At 53.8% G+C, this 16,114-nt stretch overlaps 2 protein-coding genes across 2 annotated transcripts; one reads left to right on the forward strand and one right to left on the reverse strand.

Moving 5' to 3' along the window:
* Window positions 1-603: 603 nt before the first annotated feature.
* ADGRG3 (adhesion G protein-coupled receptor G3) lies at window positions 604-5,821 on the forward strand (the record flags this gene model as incomplete). The annotated part of the gene is made up of 12 exons (XM_080638360.1): window positions 604-649; window positions 1,181-1,340; window positions 1,420-1,537; window positions 2,076-2,216; window positions 2,295-2,417; window positions 2,501-2,540; window positions 2,625-2,725; window positions 3,227-3,339; window positions 3,484-3,767; window positions 4,270-4,363; window positions 4,790-5,076; window positions 5,503-5,821. The coding sequence occupies 12 exons, from the start codon at window positions 604-606 to the stop codon at window positions 5,616-5,618; spliced, it is 1,623 nt and encodes a 540-aa protein (XP_080494486.1). The 3' UTR covers window positions 5,619-5,821.
* Window positions 5,822-9,574: 3,753 nt separating this feature from the next.
* On the reverse strand, window positions 9,575-15,609 carry LOC308232286 (uromodulin-like; the record flags this gene model as incomplete). Its single annotated transcript, XM_080638361.1, has 9 exons — window positions 9,575-9,603; window positions 10,287-10,416; window positions 10,796-10,955; window positions 11,597-11,839; window positions 12,375-12,535; window positions 13,039-13,244; window positions 13,957-14,115; window positions 14,221-14,368; window positions 15,577-15,609. The coding sequence occupies 9 exons, from the start codon at window positions 15,607-15,609 to the stop codon at window positions 9,575-9,577; spliced, it is 1,269 nt and encodes a 422-aa protein (XP_080494487.1).
* Between the last annotated feature and the right edge of the window lie 505 nt (window positions 15,610-16,114).

Consider the following 16,114-nt stretch of genomic DNA (forward strand, 5'->3'; position numbering starts at 1 on the left):
AATGCAGCAATCCTGGCTGTGCTGCTTGCAAGCCCAGCACTGTGTCTCTCATCCCACCAGTTCGTCTTCTGACAATGCTTCACTTGTGGCTCATCTCCCTCTGCAGGGATTCTGGCTGGGGTAGGGGGAACCTTCCCACAAAGGGGATATTTCATTCCCAGCAGCTCACAGCAAAGCCCGGTGGCATGCCCAGTTTCCTAGAGTAACACAATCATAGAACGGTTGGGTTGTTAGGCACCTTAAAGATCAGCTACAAAGGGTTGGGATAGGGGTGCTCCAACATGTCGCTTGGCTGGTGGGGACTGTCAACCAAGGATTTGCAGGATGCGGGTGAAAGGGGAAAGACAAAAGCCCCAAGTCAGGTGGAAGTGGCCAAGGAGGAAAGGACGTGGCTCTGACGGTTACTGTGAGCTGGGGCAGGAGGTCACTTGCGAACCCACAGGAAGATGTGAAGGGTTCTCAGAAGGGAAATGAGGAGACGGCCGTTGCCTCAGGAGCAGTCACAAGCCTCAGGGGAGCCCAGGGAGGAGCAGAGCTGTTGGTACGTGAGGAGCAGAGCACAAAGGGATGGCTGGGAGCAGCCCAGACACCACACAATGCAGTATGAACCTGCCCCTGGGCACAGCCTTGCTGCTCCTGGTGCTGACCGGTGAGTGATGGGTCAGGGGAATGTGGGCAAGTGCGGGCTTGGGGCTGGGTTTTCCCATGGAAATCACTGACTCAAAGACCACAGCAAGGTTTCACCATGAAATGTGGCTGGGCCAGGAGGGAGCATTTCTGCTGGGATGTGTGGAGAGCTGGCAGTGGGGTGGGTTTGCTTCTGGAGCTGTTTCAAAACCTGGGACCAGCAGCCCAGGGTCTCATCTTCAGCCACCAAGAGGCTGGATGTGGTGGCTTTGACTTCTCCAGCCCTGATGCCGTCCATGATTTTGAAGCCCACATAACTGAAGGGCTGCTCCTGTTGAGCCTGGCAGCTGCCAGATTCTGCTGCCTCCCCTCCTGCCAGGGCAGGGGGAGGACTGACCTGAGATTTTGAGGTTTTCCCCCCATTTTCCCACATGCTTTTCCTTCAGATGCTGCCAGGGGACAGGAAGTCTGTGCTGGTGAGTGGTCCCCCCATCCCTGCCAGCGCCCCCAGTGCCACACTGTCCAGTGGTCACCTTGTTCCCCTCCTGAACAGCCCTGGGGCGGGGTGATGGGCGACACCAGTGCTGCAACGTGATGGTGGAGCAGGAGGAGCAAGGGGACAGGACACTCAGCCCTGATCTGCCCCGGCGCTGCCCGGAGCTGGGGCGCTCAGGCAGCCCCGCATGTGCCTGCCTGCGGGAGCGCTGGCTCAGGTGAGGGCAGGCTGGGCATGGCACAGCTTGGGGGCTGAGCCCCCCATGTCACAGGTCCCACAGCCCCCCTGTCCTGCAGGCTGCTGCAAGTGGTGGGGCCAGTGCTGCACAGTCATCTGGCTGGGGTGAAGGTGCTGCTCCTGAATGTCAGCAAGGCTGTCACCCAGGATGTCCTTATCGCTTTTTCCCCCACGGAGGTGAGACATGCCCCTCTCCCTCACCCAGAGGGGCCTGTGCCTTCCGAGCATCCTTCAGTCCCTGCCCTGGGACTTGGTGCACCATTGCATGGTCTTCCTTGACCTTGTTCCATGGTTGCATCATGGACCAACATCAGCTTTAGCTTCACTTGGCAAGAAGTCATGTGAAATATTGTTAGGGAAGGAAGAGTCTCCCTGAAGAGCTGGTGGTCAAGGTGAGGGGGAGGTAGAAGGGGAACGTGTAGGACCTTGTGCCTCCTGCCCACATGCCAGCTTTCCCACTATCTGGATGTCGCAGGGAACCACATCCCATGGAGTGATGGTGGGCTGGAGCTCCTCTGGGACCTACTACCAAGCTCTGCCCCTTTCCTGATGGGTGCTAGGGATGAGGTTCTCCCCTTCTGCCCTGGGGTTCCTGCTGATGTTGCTGAGCAAAACCCATCCAGGCAGGGCTGAATTTATGCCTGGAGCAACACTGGTGGGTCCTGAACAGAGAAGTGATGCTGCCAGCAGCACCTACCGCCCCTCTCTCCCACAGCACCCCAGGATGCTGAATGTGACAGAGAAGGGGAAGGCAGGAAAAATCTATCTCCCCCGGGGGCTATTCCGGTCCCTGAGCAGCCAGACAGTGCATGTGGTGGTGACGATCCTCAACATCCCACAGCTGGGCATGTTCCAGGTATGAGCCGGTGTTGCTGACATCCCTCTGGCCACCGCTACCTGCTGGCTTGGCTCAGGCAGCGCTGCCCCCACACAGGAGGTCAATCAGACAGGGCAGGTCCTGGACGACACCGTGGTGGGCATCACAGTGGGAGAGATGAGCATCTCCGGGCTACGGGACCCCGTGCAGCTCACCTTCGCCCATGAGCGGCTGCCCCACGTCAGTCAGCTGTGCCCTCCTTCCCTCCCTCCCCTGCTGCCCCTTACTGAGGCATTGGCTGATGCTGCTCTCCCCCCTTGCAGGGCATCACCCCACAATGTGTCTTCTGGGATCCCAGCAAAGGTCTGATCCTCACTGGGGCCTCGTTGGGGCTGGGTGTGTGTGCTGTGCCTGGTGCTTGGGGTCATCACCTTGTGCCTGTTTCAGGGCAGGCAGGAGGCTGGAGCAGCAGCGGATGTGACACACAGCCCCGGGACAAGGGGACACACTGCTCCTGTGACCATCTCACCTTCTTCACCCTCCTCCTGGTGACAACCCTACTCCTCACAGCTCCTGTCTGTGCTGTATGCCCCACCATGGTGGTCCCTTGGGTACCACCAGTAGCTGCACAGGGACAGTTATAGCTGCTGCAGGGCAAACTGAGGTCCCAAAAATCAAGCCTAGCTCAGGAGGGCAGCAGCAACTCAGCAGAGCGGGTACATGGAGAAAACAGCCCCCAGTCTAGTACAGGCTCTGGAGCAGCAAGGCTTGCGGTCCTGTCTGCTGCTGAAGGTGCTCACAGTGATCCACCACAGTCTGCCATGAGCATGTCTCCTTCACTCATCCCTTACCCCACCCCAGGGAGGATCTCCTCTGAGCCACCACTGCCCCACTGCCCCCAGAGACCTTCTGGGGAAACAGAGCAGGGGCTTGCCTGGGGTCTCTGCAGCAGCCACTGGAGTCAGCAGCCCCCGTGGCTTTGGTAGCTGCAGTTGGGTCGTCTAGGTTGGTCCAGGGCCTGTCTGATCCAAAGTGCATGTGTTTGGCAGAACCCAGCTCTGGATAGGTCCACAGCACAAGCCCTGATGGCTATTGCCACTGCTGGTTGCGGAGTGGCCATGGCTTTCTCCATCTTCACCATTGCCTTCTGCATCTTCTTCAGGTAGGATGTGCCAGCATCCCCCTAGGGACTCATCAGGCTGGGAGTGGTGTAGGGCAGTTCTGGTGCTCCTATATGAACCTGCTGTGACACAAGGCACTGCTCAGCTGTGACCCTGCCTTTCCTGCTCCCCATGGGGACTCTCAGGTGCAGGTTCAGGTCCGAGGAGACCCTTTGCATCAACCTGGGGCTGCATGTAAACCTGGTGGGCAGCCTGCTCCTCCTCAACCTGGCCTTCCTGCTCAACAGCGGACTCTCCACTGGAAACCTGCCGGGGACCTGCAAGGTCTTCGGGGGGTTCACCCACTACTGCCTGCTCTGCTGCTTCACATGGATGGCACTGGAGGGCTGTCACCTCTACCTTCTCTTTGTCAAGGTCCTCGGCACCTACGTCCGCCACTACCTGGTGAAGCTGTGCCTGGTGGGCTGGGGTGAGCACCATCAGCCTCAGTGAGAGATGGAGGAGAGGCAGGCAACAGGTTGCAACCAGAGAGGAAACTGGGTGATGCAACAGTGGGCAGAGAATGAGCAAGCCCCTGTCCTGCCCACAGCTTTCAAATGCCGTGGTCAGGGCTGAAAAGTGTCTTATACAGGCTTGGGGCATTCGCATCTTCCACACTGCTGGGGACCGTCCTGCTCATCAAGCAGGTGATGTCCCTGGGGGTCTTTCCTCACCCATTGCCCTCCACAGCACCATGGGAGGCACTGGAGCAGAAGAGGGGACACATTGAGCGCTGATACTCAGTACTGTACTTCCTTCTCCACATCATGTCCCAGCAGCAACCAGTGTGCCCCCAATGCAACCTCCGCAGGTCCCTAAGCTCCATCTTCCTGGAGGCCAGCACACCCAGGGCCATGCAGAGTCCCCAGGCGATGACCTTGCCTCCTTCTTGCCTTCCTGTCCTTCCCGAAGTGTCTCCCTTTTTCTTCCAGGCTTCCCCGCTCTTGTGGTGGGGGTGGCAGGAGCCATCGGCAGCTATGGAGAATACAGCATCCAGACCATGGACCACCAGGTCATAGCCCGCCTGTGCGTACCCCAGCACCCACAGTTCTTAGGGGGCCCTTTGGCATGGAGAGCAGTGACCTGGTCCTGCTGGGAGGGTTGAGGTGGTTGGTTGCACTCATCCTGCTTGGCTTTACGCTGCACTTCTGCTTCCCCAATTGTGATTGCACCACAGCAGCCAGAACTGTGGTAACCACCGCCTCTTGTGCTAGTCTGCAGCCCCCAGGCCATGGAGGGACATCCAAGGGTCACATGGAGCTTCCCCAGGCTCTCTCCTCCCAGCTGAGCAACAGGAGGGCAGCAGATTCGCACCACTGTTTCCCCTGCTTCACTCTGGCCTTGGAAAACCCTGTGTCCCTGCATCCCTCAACATATGCCCCTGGGGAGGCCCTCATGGGCGCTGCTGGGGCTAGCAGAGCCACTGGAGGCACCGTGGTTGTCTCTTTTCAGGTGCTGGATCACTTCCAAACATCTTCTGGTCCACTACATCACCAACTGCGGCTACTTTGGCCTCATCTTCCTCTTCAACACAGCTGTTTTTGGGGTGGTGATCCAGAAGAGCTGCAGTCTGCATGGCACAGGGGTAGCACAGGGAGACCACAAGGCCTGGAAGGTGGCCTTGGTGGCAATGGGGCTCTTCTGCCTGCTGGGAGCCACCTGGGCCTTGGCGTTCCTCACCCATGGCACCTCCTCTGTGGCCATGCTCTACCTCTTCACCATCCTCAACTCCCTCCAAGGTCAGGGCTGGCTCCAAGCTGGGCATCGTGGGCTCGGGTGGGGAAGATGGAGGAGCAGGAACCACCCCGGTAGTGGCTTGACCAGGGTTCCCAAGGCGCCAACATGTTCCCAGCACTTCCCTTTGGCAGGGAAACAGCAGGTCCCAGCCACCAGCATGGAGCTGATCATGGCTTCCCACCATATCCACTCCACTGGGGACGATTTTCCTCAAAGGAAGTCATTTGTTAGCAGAGGAAGAGGCACATTATCCACCCAGGGCATGACCCAGCCAAATGGCTCACCATGAGTCATGAGGAGACCCTCCTGCCAGAGCAGGAGTGAGCTGGGGGAACACCCTGAAAGTGGCAGGGAAGATTCAGCAGCATCAAAGCAGGATGCTTCCCACTATATCCTGCTGCTGAGTGTCTGCCTTCCTTTCCCTGCAGGAATCTTCATATTCATCTGGCTGGTTGTTCTGTACTACCCAAAGGCAAAGGAGACCATTGGCTCCTTCTCCCACATCATCAGACCTGACAAAGCCACCACAGCCTCCCAGGACTAGCTGCTGGCTGTACCTCCCTCCCTGCCTGCATGTGCCCCTGCTGGGAGCATGCCTCAATTGCAATAGATGCAGCTTCCCACAGAGGATGAGGGCTCAGTTTGCCATGCCTCAGTTTATCCTTCAGTGGGCATGATCCACTTTAGCAGTAGATGCACTTTGCTTCAGCCCAGCCTGCCTTGGGCAAGGAGTTCTGGAGACATCCCTTCTGCCAAAGTCCCTCCATGCTGCAGCTGCATCAAGGTCTTGAAGTGCCCCTGATCTCCTTCCCCAGGGGCTCTTGTGGGGGCAATGCAGAACCCATGAACCATCTGCCTTCAGCCAGGATGGGGCCATCCTCCTCTGCTAGAGATGGCCTTTGGTGCTGGACCAGCTCCGTGGTGGGTTTTTCTGCTGTTGGAGGTGGGATGATTGATTGACTCCAGCCCAGACTCAGGAGGTTCAGGTCTGGGAATCATCAGAGATAGAGAAATCCCATGAGGTTCTTTGTGATACATCCCCTCCAAACAGACTGAGGTTGAGCTCTTTGGGCAGGGATCTGCTGAATATCCCTCCTTTCCCAACTATTTCCAGAAGGTCACTGTGCTTCAGCTGAATGCACAAATGGCCACTCCTCTTCTTTACCTGTGTTTTAGTATTAAATCTCTATCAGCTTTCTGAGCAGTTTGATTTTAGTTTTTGATGCGCACAATATTGTTTATTGTTTGCTTTATACTAGGGATGTTTTGGTGGATAAAAGTCTTTCCTGGGTTTAGCAGTAGCAGTCATTTTTCTCCTTCTTAGTAGCTGGCACAGTGCTGTGTTTTTGACTTTCAGCCTGGGAACAACGCTGATAACACCGATGTTTTTGGTTGTTGCTAAGTAATGTTTACTCCAACCAAGGACTTTCTCAGTCTCATGCTCTGCCAGGGAGGAGGGGAAGCCAGAGGGAAGCAGAGACGGGACACCTGCCCCAGACTAGCCAGAGTGATATTGCATACCACAGCACGTCATGCCCAGTATATGAACTGGGGGGAGTTACCCGGAAAAGCTAGATCGCTGCTCAGGTCAGGCTGGGTATTGGTCGGTGAGTGGTGAGCGGTTGTATTCTCTTCCCTTATTATTTCCCTTATCATTACTACTATTGATGGTAGCAGCAGTGGTTTGTGTTATACCTTAGTTACTGGACTGTTCTTATCCCAACCCATGGGAGTTACATTCATTCGATTCTGCTCCCCATTCCTCTGGGAGGAGGGGGAGGAAGAAGTTTTGGGGGGAAGTGAGCAAGCGGCTGCGTGGTTCTGAGTTGCCAGCTGGGCTTAAACCATAACAAAGTCTTGCTGGGAATTTGTCATGAATGAAAGGAGAAATCTGTCATGAATGAAGAATGAAATCTCCACGGATAGGTATATATATATACACATATATATATATATATATATATATAAAAATATATGCATGCACAGAGCAGCCCTTTCTCTGCTAATGCTACATCTGTGTCACACAGAGCCATGCAAAGTCCAGCTTTGGTGGGCAAGCATCTAGTGTGGGCGTCTCCAGCTCCCCATGGGTGACTCTCTGGGAAGGAGGAAGGAACTTCCCATCACAGAATCATAGAATCCTGACTGGTTTGGGTTGGAAGGGACCTTAAAGCTCATCCAGTTCTAGCCACCTGCCATGGACAGGGACACCTTCCACTAGACCACGCTGCTCCAAGCCCCATCCAACCTGGCCTTGAACACTGCCAGGGATGGGGCAGCCACAGCTTCTCTGGGCAACCTGTGCCAGCGCCTCAGCACCCTCATATAATCACAGAATCCCAAGGGTTGGAAGGGGCCTCAAAAGATCATCTAGTCCAACCCCCCTGCAAGAGCAGGGTAACCTAGAGTACATCACACAGAAACTTGTCCAGCCGGGCCTTGAATATCTCCAATGTAGAAGATTCCACAACCCCCCTGGGCAACCTGTTCCAGTGCTCTGTCACTGTCACAGTAAAGAAGTTTTTCCTGACATTCACATGGAACCTCTTATGCTCCAGTTTACACCCATTACCCCTTGTCCTATCACTGGACATTACTGAGAAAAGCCTAGCTCCATCATCCTGACACTCACCCTTTACATATTTGTAAACATTGATGAGGTCACCCCTCAGTCTCCTCTTCTCCAAGCTGAAGAGACCCAGCTCCCTCAGCCTCTCCTCATAAGGGAGATGCTCCACTCCCTTAATCATCTTTGTCGCCCTGCGCTGGACTCTCTCCAGCAGGTGCCTGTCCTTCTTGAACTGAGGGGCCCAGAACTGGACACAATATTCCAGATGCGGTCTCACCAAGGCAGAGTAGAGGGGGAGGAGAACCCTTCTTGACCTACTGACCACACCCTTTCTAATGCACCCTAGGATGCCATTGGCCACCTTGGCCACAAGGGCACATTGCTGGCTCATGGTCATCCTCCTATCCACCAGAACCCCAGGTCCCTTTCCCCTTCACTACTTTCCAGCAGGTCAATCCCCAACCTGTACTGGTACATGGGGTTGTTCCTCCCCAGATGCAAGACTCTACACTTGCCCTTGTTGAATTTAATCAAGTTTCTCCCTGCCCAACTCTCCAGCTCATCCAGGTCTGGCTGAATGGCAACACAGCCTTCTGGTGTGTCAGCCACTCCACCCAGTTTAGGATCATCAGCGAACTTGCTGAGGGTACATTCAGTTCCCTCATCCAGGTCGTTGATGAAAATATTAAACAGCACTGGTCCCAGCACCGACCCCTGAGGGACTCCACTAGTCACAGACCTCCAGCTAGATTCTGCCCCATTGACCACAGCTCTCTGCCTTCCTCCTTTCAACCAGTTCTTGATCCACCTCACCACCTGATCATCAAGCCCACACTTCCTTAACTTATCTATGAGGATGCTGTGGGAGACAGTATCATATGCCTTACTGAAATCAAAAAAAACCACATCTACCGCTCTACCATCATCCATCCACCTAGTTACTTCCTCATAGAAGGCTATAAGGTTGGTCAAACATGACTTCCCATGTAAAACCATGTTGGCTACTCTTAATGACTCCCTCATCCTTGATATGTCTAGAGATGGTGTCAAGAGTAAGTTGTTCCATCACCTTTCCAGGGATGGAGGTAAGGCTGACCGGTCTATAATTACCCGGGTCCTCCTTCTTGCCCTTCTTATAGACTGGCGTGACATTTGCCATCCTCCAATCCTCAGGCACCTCTCCTGTTTCCCACGACTTACCAAAGATGATGGAGAGTGGCCTCGCAATGACCTCTGCCAGCTCCCTCAGCACCCATGAGTGTATTCCATCTGGACCCATTGAATGCAGACATGCATATCAAGAAATATTTAAACTACTTAGAAAGTTAAAATAAAAGCCTTGAACTGTATTGCCCACTCCACACTCATGTTAGATGGACTGAGAACCTCACACTCTGCAAGGAAGTTAATTATTAGTCATTGGTAATGTTACTGCTCATTAGGGATATAAACCTAAGAATTGCTCTGTGTGCTCATTCTTTAAGCATCCATAATACAACCATTATTGAGATACACACTGGGCAGGACTGACCTGTGACCAGATTCAGCACAGCAGGTCAAAAGTTCCTATGAACTCGACCATGCGTGCATGGAAAAGCAAGTTTTGAATAAGTGAATAAGGATGCTTGAGAGCGTGGGCCAGAAGGGGTGAAAAGGTCTCAGAAATGCTATAGGGAACCAGAACACTTTGATATGGCTCATTCTTGAAGCACTGTTTGCATCCAATCATCACACGCAGAAGCCTCTCTGTTGCCGTCACATTTATTTCATAGAATCATAGGAGAGTTAGGGTTGGAAAGGACCTCAAGATCATCCAGCTCCAACCCCCCAGCCATGGGCAGGGACACCTCACACTAGACTATGTCACCAAAGACTTCTTCAACCTGGCCTTGAACACTGCCAGTGATTGAGCTTCTGGGAACATCTGCCTTCTACACCAGCCAACGCCTAGCGCTGATAGCTGCCACAATCACAAGGAGCAAAGTGAGAGTACACAGCACAAGGAGAGTCATAGAGAGCCATGGATTGTGTCCTGTCAAAGAAGAGAAAGGTTGGTTACACATATGGGGCCCCTGAGCCACCGCTGAGCCCGGACACAGCATCTTCTGGCTGGGGCTGAGCTGGGGAGATAAGAGCCACTGCAGCCAGAGGTATGTTGGGGTCCTGAGGGCACTAATAACAGGACTCAGTCATCCCAACTGGCCTCATGTGGAGACTCCACCCATACCCACTGCCTGGGAGCCCCATTTATCTTGTCATTCATGCGGCTGGTCTGAGCTATGCTGTAGGTGGGCTTGGTCCTCTATTGACTTCAGTGCACAGAAGGAGCCTGCCTTGCTGAGTTTTTACAGAGATACAGTGTGAGAGCCCAGACTTCCTTGCCTGGCTCCTGGCTCCTGGTTCCTGGCTCCTTCCCACCCTGCTCAGTCTGACCTGTGACTGGTACGGAGCTGCTCACCAGAGCCAAGCTCTGCGTGCTGGTTTGGCTCCCGGAGCACACCCTGCATGGCTGTGACACCTGAAAGACTCCACTCTCCTGTGCAGAGCAGCGACTTTAGCAGTGCTTTTAAATAACCAGGCATTGCCTAGAGAGCTGAAAGGGTTTGTGAGCTTCTCCTGCCCTCCCCAGAGGGACATACATACCCTTGCGGTCCTTTTGCTCATTCCTGGAGTGGTTGGTCTTTTTTCCCAGTACGTGGATTGGCCCATAGGAGGCAATCTTACTGTAGTCATTGGCCAGTGCTCGCTTGCTCCTCCAGTGCCTAGGGCATTGCTATGGACAAAGCCAAGGGAAGGGTGCTGGGACCAGAGGTCAGGGGAGAAGCCCACTCTGGGGCAAGAGCACATCCTGGTGGTCTGCCCCTGCAGATATACTGCTGGGGATGCAGCCTGGGAGCAGTCAAGAGCCTGCTCCTGCCCAGGTCCTAGCATAAGCCTCTCCGCCTGCAAATACCCAAAAGACAGCAGGAAGAGGGAAAGGAGCTTTCTGGTGGGTTCAAGCCCTTGTACCACTAGTTCAAGGCGCTGGGCTGAGCTCCTGCTGCTGGGAGGTGTTTATTGTCCTGAGGCATCCAAAACCAGAGCAGCAGGCCCAGGGAAGGCAGGTCCCTCTGCGTGGCCAGGGAATGGTGCAGACCACTGGGAGAGCTCACCTTGGCACAGGCCTCTGGGCCACTGGGGAGACAGAGCTGGACACGGCAGTGCAGGAACACCTTGGTGTAACTGACAATCTGGAACATCTGGAATCTGAACTTGGCAGTAGCGCTCTCTCCAAAGCTGTTCAGGTATGCCACTGTCTCATCATAGGGACACCTGAGACACCATGGCTGAGTCAGAAGGGTTAAACAAGGGGGAGCATCCCAACCTGGGACACCAAGCACATGGGGAATGGGGGCAGCTTCCAGGCATTGCTGAACAGAGGTATTACTGTCTTGGTGCTGGTGGGGATGCCTTTTCTTGGCACCCTGCATTGTGCTCAGCTCCAGGAGGAACTGTTACCAGCACAGGAGCATTTGGCAAGTATCTTGCCCTGTGGGGCCACAGCTCCACACTGGTGCAGTGAGCCTGGCTGTCTTCCCGCTTCCCAGATACCTGTGTTACTGGCTTTAGCTTAGGTGCAGCCAACACAAGCTATTCAGCAGAGACCTTTCTGTATATTGCAGCAAGGTCTCCCCTCTCCCCTCCCTGCTCTTTGCCTCACCTGCTGGCCAGAAGTGATGCTGGAGGGAAGGCAACAGAGCAGAGTCAGGAGACAAGGCTCAGTTTAGAGTGATTAGAGGGATCATCTATGGGACTGTTCCACCTGTTTAATGATGGTGTTCACCATAGGTTCCACCCATGCAAACGATGGTGTCATTGCTCCTTCACAGCAACCAGTCCTTAGCACCCAGCAAAGAGATGTGACTGTGCTCATGGTGCAAGGAGACCAGTTGCACTACGGGCTCCACACTCACCCCTCCTCAATGAGCTTGTGCTGCGCTTCCTGGTAGGGATCTGTGCTTGCTGTGCCCCAGCAGCCCTCAACGCTCAGCAGGAAGCTGAGCCGGTGCTGTCCTTCTATCTCCAGCAGAACATACAGTGTGTCTTGAATGGGGACGGCCTCAGCTGGCAGGTGATAGGGCTGGAGGTAGGAAGCGGTCTTGTACAGTCTCATGCTGACATTGAAGTGTCCTTCTCTGACCTCGAACTGCGCTGGCCTGAGAAGAGAGAAGGAGACCTCACATACAGAATAAGGCAGGAAGGACGTAGCACAAGTCAGGCCAGCAGCAGAGGTGCACTGACTTGGGATGTGCTTCTTCCCCCAGGAGAGAGCCAGGCCCCGAGCTGCCTCTGGGCTGGTATGTCCACACTGTGCAGACAGAGGCAAGGAGCTCCAGGAACTCCCACTGACAGGCTGGCCAGTGACGGCTATGAGAAAGGCAACTTAGGAGGTCCTGACCTGCATCTTTACAGGGCCCTGGGCTGAGCATCTCTCAGTTCTCACCCTTTATTTTTTGAATAGTTGGTTTCAAGCAGTGAGGCTAGGAGAAAGGTAGATTGTGCATGCCCCTGCGGCTCTGCCCCAGGCCCAAACCTCATGTTGAAAAACTGTTTCGTGAAGAGAAGGGGAGGCAGCCTCATCTCAGAGCTCTCTAGTGGCTTCCCAGGGCCTTTGCAGATCACCTCACTGAAGGCATCTATTTTTCTGCAAGCTCTTTCATGTCAGCAGCGAGGTGAAGAGGGACCACTCACCTGTCAGCAGTAGTGGGACCTGCGGGCAGTCTCACCACTCTCTCATAGGCATAGTCACAGGAGAAATTCAGCTCAAGCTGAAAACTCTCAGGGATCGCCGCCCCATGCGTGTCCCACCCTGACTCCATGATGCTGGAGTACGACACGTGGGAGCCATTTTGCTGGAATGACACAGAAATCAAGTCTCCAGAATATGTCTAAGTCCATATGCAGAGCCCTAAGGTCCACTTCAGATAGTACAACTAAGCTGCTCCAGGCCTGGATATCTGCTGCGGTTTTGCTAAAGCCCCATGTCCAGAGGCTGCTGGCAATCATCACCAGAGCAGGCAGGAGTCAGCAGAGTGACCACTGGTGAGGGCAATGCAGAGCTGGAGCACTGGTTCCTTTGAACCCTCCCTGACCAGTGAATCAAGTGAGGGACTAAGAAGCTACAGCCAGGGTTGCAGAGCTCAAAGGATGCTACCAGAAAGCCGCGGGCTGTTATCTAGGTGACAGCTAGAGCTTTCCAGCAGCCCCAGTAAAGCCTACTAAGGAGAATGAGGACTTTACAGCACCCAATATCAAAGGAAAAGCTTCTGGGGCTTCCCCTTTGCTGTGCACACTCTGCACATCTGCTCCTTCCATGGCTTCAGAGCTATGCAGAGAGGCTCTGCTGGATCCTTACCTGAATTACTGATCCACAGGCAGTGTGGTTTTCACCTGTGAGACTGGCTGCAAAAACCAGCTCACCCCTTTCTTCTGTTTCTGAGACCTTGCATGCCTGGTTCCTCAAGTGGACAAGCTGCTTAGGGATCTTCAGGAGGTCGAATGCCTCCTTTCTCACCATCATCTTCATCCGCCCTTCCTCACAGGTCAACTTGAGTACCACATCTAGGGGAAAAAGCCATCTGCAATAGCAATAGGGAAAAGGCCTGAAGGAGCCCTAGGTCAGCTATGGGGTGGCACAGTCCCACTGAGCTCAGCAGACCCTCATCCCATCCTGGCTGGAGATTGCTGGTGGGGATCTTCACAGAACTGGGCAAAAGACAAACCTGTGGGAACACACACACGTTAATGTGGGTCTGTTAGTTTCTCCTGGTTGCTTGAGACCTGCAAAAGTCCATGGCCACTGCTACCCTGAACAGACAGAGTCTTTAAAAGCTCAAGACATGAAAGACAGGTGTTGTGGGTCTGGCCCCTTTCAAGGGCTGCCTACAGAATCATTGCAGCCTGCCAAGGGCACAAGGCAGAGAGAAAGATCCAATCTTGCAGACAGAGACAGCTTTTGTCCAGTGTCTGGAAGAGGCTTCACTGGAGCTGTACTAGAGTATGTGTGCTTGTTCTGACACTGCAAGTCAGCTGTGTTCTACAGCATGCCCTCCTGCATTCTCGGCAACCAAGGAATTAAGGAATGAAGACTTTTGGGGAGAAATGGCCTGCAACTGTGTTTTGTACCAGTGTGTATTCAGGACATGCTGGTGGTGGCAAGCAGGAGCTCCTGAAGCCTACACTGGAGGGCAATGGTAACACCAGTGCACCATGCCCATCATCCTTCCCTCTGGTGCCCCTGGACAGACTGATGAGGGCTCATAGCACTCCCTACCTTGGCAGAATGTCCCTGTGAAGCCCGGTCTGCAGCTGCAAATGGGTCCGTCCTCCATCAGCTGGCAGTGCGCCCGGTGCTGACAAGGGTTTGGCAGGCAGGCGTTCGGGCTCCTTTTGATACGGAGGGCAGCCACTCGCCAGGGGGTCGCCAGCAACCCTGCAGTAAAGGAAAGGTGAGAAAGCTGAAACTCAGCAAGAACATCTTCCCTGTGAGAGACACGAGAGTGAACTCACCCACAGCATGAAGCCTTGCACAGCTCACTAGGGCTGAGGTCCTTGCCTAGAGCCAGGGCAGACACATCTGAGGAAGAATCTGCCCCTTGGCTTGCCTGGGAGGATGTGAGTGAGAGCCTGGGAGAGCTCCTCAGCATGGCTGTAATCTGGCTCAGAGCTATGGAGCCTGCCACCAGCTAGCAAGGAGAGTGGTGGCATGTCACAGCAACTGTGCCCACCTCCACATGTTATACACTGCACGTGGTGGGAATGGAGAACCTGAGATTTCTGCCTATTTTTCTGGCTCTTGCACCCCAGTTCCTGCCTCCCCTTGAATCCTGCTGTGTTATCTCCCCATAGCAGCCTTCAGCAAGTGCCCTGAATGAGGAACTTGGACACAGGTCAGGTGGGGGTTTGACCTCTCCTTTCCATAGGACCCATCTATGATCCAGCAGGTACAGTGTACAGGAAGACTCACTCTTGTTGCCTTCAAAGTCAGCCAGGCAGAAGGCACAGACCAGCAGCAAGCATCTCACAGTCCTTTCCTGTGAAAACAAACAGGCTCTGGGTAACTTAGTTTTAGTATGCCCGCTGGAGGTGTTTGCAGTCATCCAGAAAGAGCCCACCCTCAAACACTGAGTATGATAATTTCTTTACTTTATCTCCTTCAGAAACTCTATGTTCAATGGCACAAAGTCATTTCCTATCCCAAAGGGACAGATCAGCAATGCCTGCCCCTCCTAGATTAACACAAAGGTCAAATACTGTCCTGAATTTAGGGAGCTGTTCCAGAACAAGAGGGTGGTAGAAACCAAACCCTGGACCTGCAGGGACATGCTGGCAGTGATAAAGCCACATTTCAATAAGAACAGGCACCTTGAGTAAAACTGTGTAGCTGAGGCATCAGCCCAGGCTCCCCAGAGAGAAAAGGAGTTTCCCCTCTTCCTGCTACAGCTCTTCTGAAGAGCCAGGATTTGCAAAAGGATCCTCACTTTTCCAGTAACCCATACGCATAACAAGAAGACAATGGGATAAAAAACAAAAAAACAAAAAACAAGGCTTTGAACACAACTAAAATTAATGCCACAAAGTCATAGATTAAGTCATCTCCCCTCGTGGTACAGATAATGGATTTCTTTACAGAAATTCATAGCACGGTGTTGGGTGAGCCTTGGACACCGGAGTCTTCTTATCAGAGATGTGGGCAAGAGCCGTCTGGGGCTGGTGGCTGGAGCAATGCAGTGCTAAAAATCCCACTCCAGTCTGGCAGCACGTGGCTCACTCTCCACATGCCCCTGGAGCTCCAGGCAGGAGAGTTTACTCCCAGCTCTGCTCCTTGCTCTCCACAGCAGTCCTGAGGGATCCCACCAGCATCAAGCTCTCACCTTGTTCTTACCCCACTTACCATGGCCAGGCTGCTCTCTGCTCCTCCAGACATTGGTGCTCCAGTTGCTCTCGTGCTCCCCACTCCTTGCCTTATATTGCCTTCCAGCAGCTAATCCTTGCTCCCCACACAAACACGTTGTCCTATGACTGCACAAGAGCCAGCTTAGCATCCTTCATCATTGGACCCTTCCAAGGTCCATCCTCCAGCACCGACAACCCTTCCTATTAGCAGATTGCTCTTGACCACTGACCCTATTCACCTCCCTCATGGGATCCCAAATAGGGCAGTATCCACAAAATCCCCAGGAATGTGCCGTTTTGTGCATCCAACTGTTTTGTGGTACTTGCTTTTGACGCAGCAGTAATAGCAGATACCAGAGCAGAACATTGTGAAGGCCAGATAACTGTGTACTGAACACATGCGGTTTTGCAAGCAGAATGTACAGTTGCTTTGGCTGGTTTCTTAATGACTTCTGACATTTCAGATCTGGTGAGAGATGGAGGGATGAGGGCTTAGTGGCTTAGTCCTACCATGCTTTGTGTGGGAAACAGTAGCA

Source organism: Psittacula echo, assembly GCF_963264785.1.
Source record: "Psittacula echo genome assembly, chromosome: Z".
Lineage (NCBI taxonomy): Eukaryota > Metazoa > Chordata > Aves > Psittaciformes > Psittacidae > Psittacula > Psittacula echo.